Source organism: Bison bison, unplaced genomic scaffold (assembly GCF_000754665.1).
Source record: "Bison bison bison isolate TAMUID 2011002044 unplaced genomic scaffold, Bison_UMD1.0 scf7180017858910, whole genome shotgun sequence".
Taxonomy (NCBI): Eukaryota; Metazoa; Chordata; class Mammalia; order Artiodactyla; family Bovidae; genus Bison; species Bison bison.
Window position 1 is genome coordinate 42,650 of NW_011489482.1, and position 2,295 is coordinate 44,944.

Below are 2,295 nucleotides of genomic sequence, written 5' to 3' on the forward strand. Positions count from 1 at the left end.
GGTGGGCTTGGACCAGTGTCCCGCGTGTTTCCCACCCACTGCCCCCGCTCCGCCTGTGGCTCCGCCTGGAGGCCAGCGGGTCTCTTTCCAGCCCCTGCTGCTCAGCCCCTGGCTTCCGTGGGCCCTTCTCTGTGTGCTTTTTAAGTTTCTCACTAAACTGTTACTCTTATGTTTTAATTGCTAATAATTAAAACAATCTTGCAGGTGTTAGCTCTTTGTGCATTAGTCTACATTAGTTTCTCCCCCAAAACACAGAAAAGGTTCAGCTGCCAAATAGTCACTTTGCTCTGAGTGGACAACTCACCTTGGGCGTCTGCAGTTTTAGGCAGAATTTACCCAAGGCCTCCTGCGAGCTCATTAGTTTTTAAGGACACCCACTACTAGAAAAAAAATGCTGGAGATGAATTTTTGTTCAGTTAATTTCAGCAAGCATTAGAACAGCCCAGAAAGAGCTCTGAGGTCACTGCAAGCTGGTCCCCTTGCCTCCTGGCCCCGCCTTGCGGAGACCCTCTCCTCACCTCTTCTCTGTCTGCGCTGGGGTCTCACTTTCTTACTTCTAAGGGGTTGTCAGTGATGTTGCTATCTTTACCAAGTTAACTGAAAAGTGAAACGCTCTTCTTGACAGAAAATAGAACCATCACTTTGGAGACGGCAGAGAGATCTCCCGGGGTCTCTGCTGTCTGAGTCCGGGGGCTTTCCTCCCTGGGTGTGGCTGCAGGCTGAGTGTCTGTCCCTCTTCTCACCAGGCGGGCGCCAACATCGACACCTGCTCCGAGGACCAGAGGACCCCGCTGATGGAGGCCGCGGAGAACAACCACTTGGACGCGGTGAAGTACCTCATCAAGGCCGGGGCCCTCGTGGATCCCAAGGTACTCGGCGCACACACCCTGATCCCCGTAGCACTCCTTGTGAGGAGGAGCAGAGCCGATTCCCTGGGACGCCTTTAGGGATTGGCGGCTACTGGGCACCCACAGGTGTCTAGAAGTAGGCAGTGCAGCCTGCCTGGCGGCGGTTTACTCGTGGGAAGCACTGTGAGTACTGGCTCCACAGAGCCTGACACGGACAAGCACCCACGAGGGTTTGTGTGTGGAGGGTCCGGCTCCACCCTTCATGGTGAGCACCTCCCCTCTTCCGTGTGCTGTTCAGAGCCCTTACTCAAGAAAGTTGTCATCATGCAAAGTGCCAGGCTGGACGAAGCACAGGCTAGAATCAAGATTGCCGGGACAAATATCAACAACCTCAAGTTATGCAGATGATACCACTGTAAGGGCAGAAAGTGAAAAGGAACTAAATAGCCTTTTAATGAGAGTGAAAGCGGAGAGTGAGAAAGCTGGCTTAAAACTCAATGTTAAAAAAACTGAGATCCCGTCACACGGTCCCATCACTGCATGGCAGATAGAAGGAGAAAAGGTGGGAGCAGTGGCAGGTCTCCTCTTGGGCTCCAGAACCACTGTGCTTGGCGACTGCAGCCTTGGGATTAGAAGAGGTTGCTTCTTGGAAGGAAAGCTGTAACCTGCTGCTGCTGCTGAGGTGCTTCAGTCGTGTCCGACTCTGTGGGACCTCACAGACGGCAGCCCACCAGGCTCTCCATCCCTCGGATTCTCAGGCAAGAACACTGGAGTGGATTTCCATTTCCTTCTCCAGTGCACGGAAGTGAAAGTGAAGTCGCTCAGTCGTGTCCGACGACTCATAGTGACCCCATGGACCACAGCCTACCAGACTCCTCAGTCCATGGGATTTTCCAGGCAAGAGTACTGGAGTGGGTTGCCATTGCCTATAACAAACCTAGACAGTGTATTAAAAGGCAAAGACATCACTTTGCCGACAAAGGCCCATATAGTTAAGGCTATGGTCTTTCCAGTAGTCGTGTATGGATGTGAGAGTTGGACCGTAAAGAGGGCTGAGCGCCAAAGAATTGATGCTTTTGAATTGTGGTGCTGGAGAAGACTCTTGAGAGTCCTTGGACAACAAGGAGATCAAACCAGTTAATCTTAAAGGATATCAATCCTGAATATTCATTGGAAGGACTGATGCTGAAACTCTAATGCTTTGGCAACCTGATGCGAAGAACCAACTCATTGGAAAAGACCCTGATGCTGGGAAAGATTGAAGGAAGGATGAGAAGGGGACAACAGAGGATGAGACGGTTGGATGACATCACTGATTCAATGGACATGAACTTGGACAGACTCCGGGAGATGGTGAGGGGCAGGGCCTGGTGTGCTGCCGTCCATGGGGTCACAAAGAATCAGACGTGACTTGGCAACTGAACAGTGACAACAACTGGAAAAAGAG

General features: G+C 51.7%; 1 protein-coding gene across 1 annotated transcript in view; it reads left to right on the top strand.

The window, feature by feature from the left end:
• The window catches only part of EHMT1 (euchromatic histone-lysine N-methyltransferase 1), a gene marked incomplete at both ends in the record, with an annotated part of 55,829 nt that overhangs the window by 42,446 nt on the left and 11,088 nt on the right, over positions 1 to 2,295 (top strand). Inside the window, one exon of the mRNA XM_010830287.1 lies at positions 747 to 869. Within this exon, the coding sequence (XP_010828589.1) occupies positions 747 to 869 (123 nt within the window). The remainder of the gene's footprint in view (positions 1 to 746; positions 870 to 2,295) is intronic.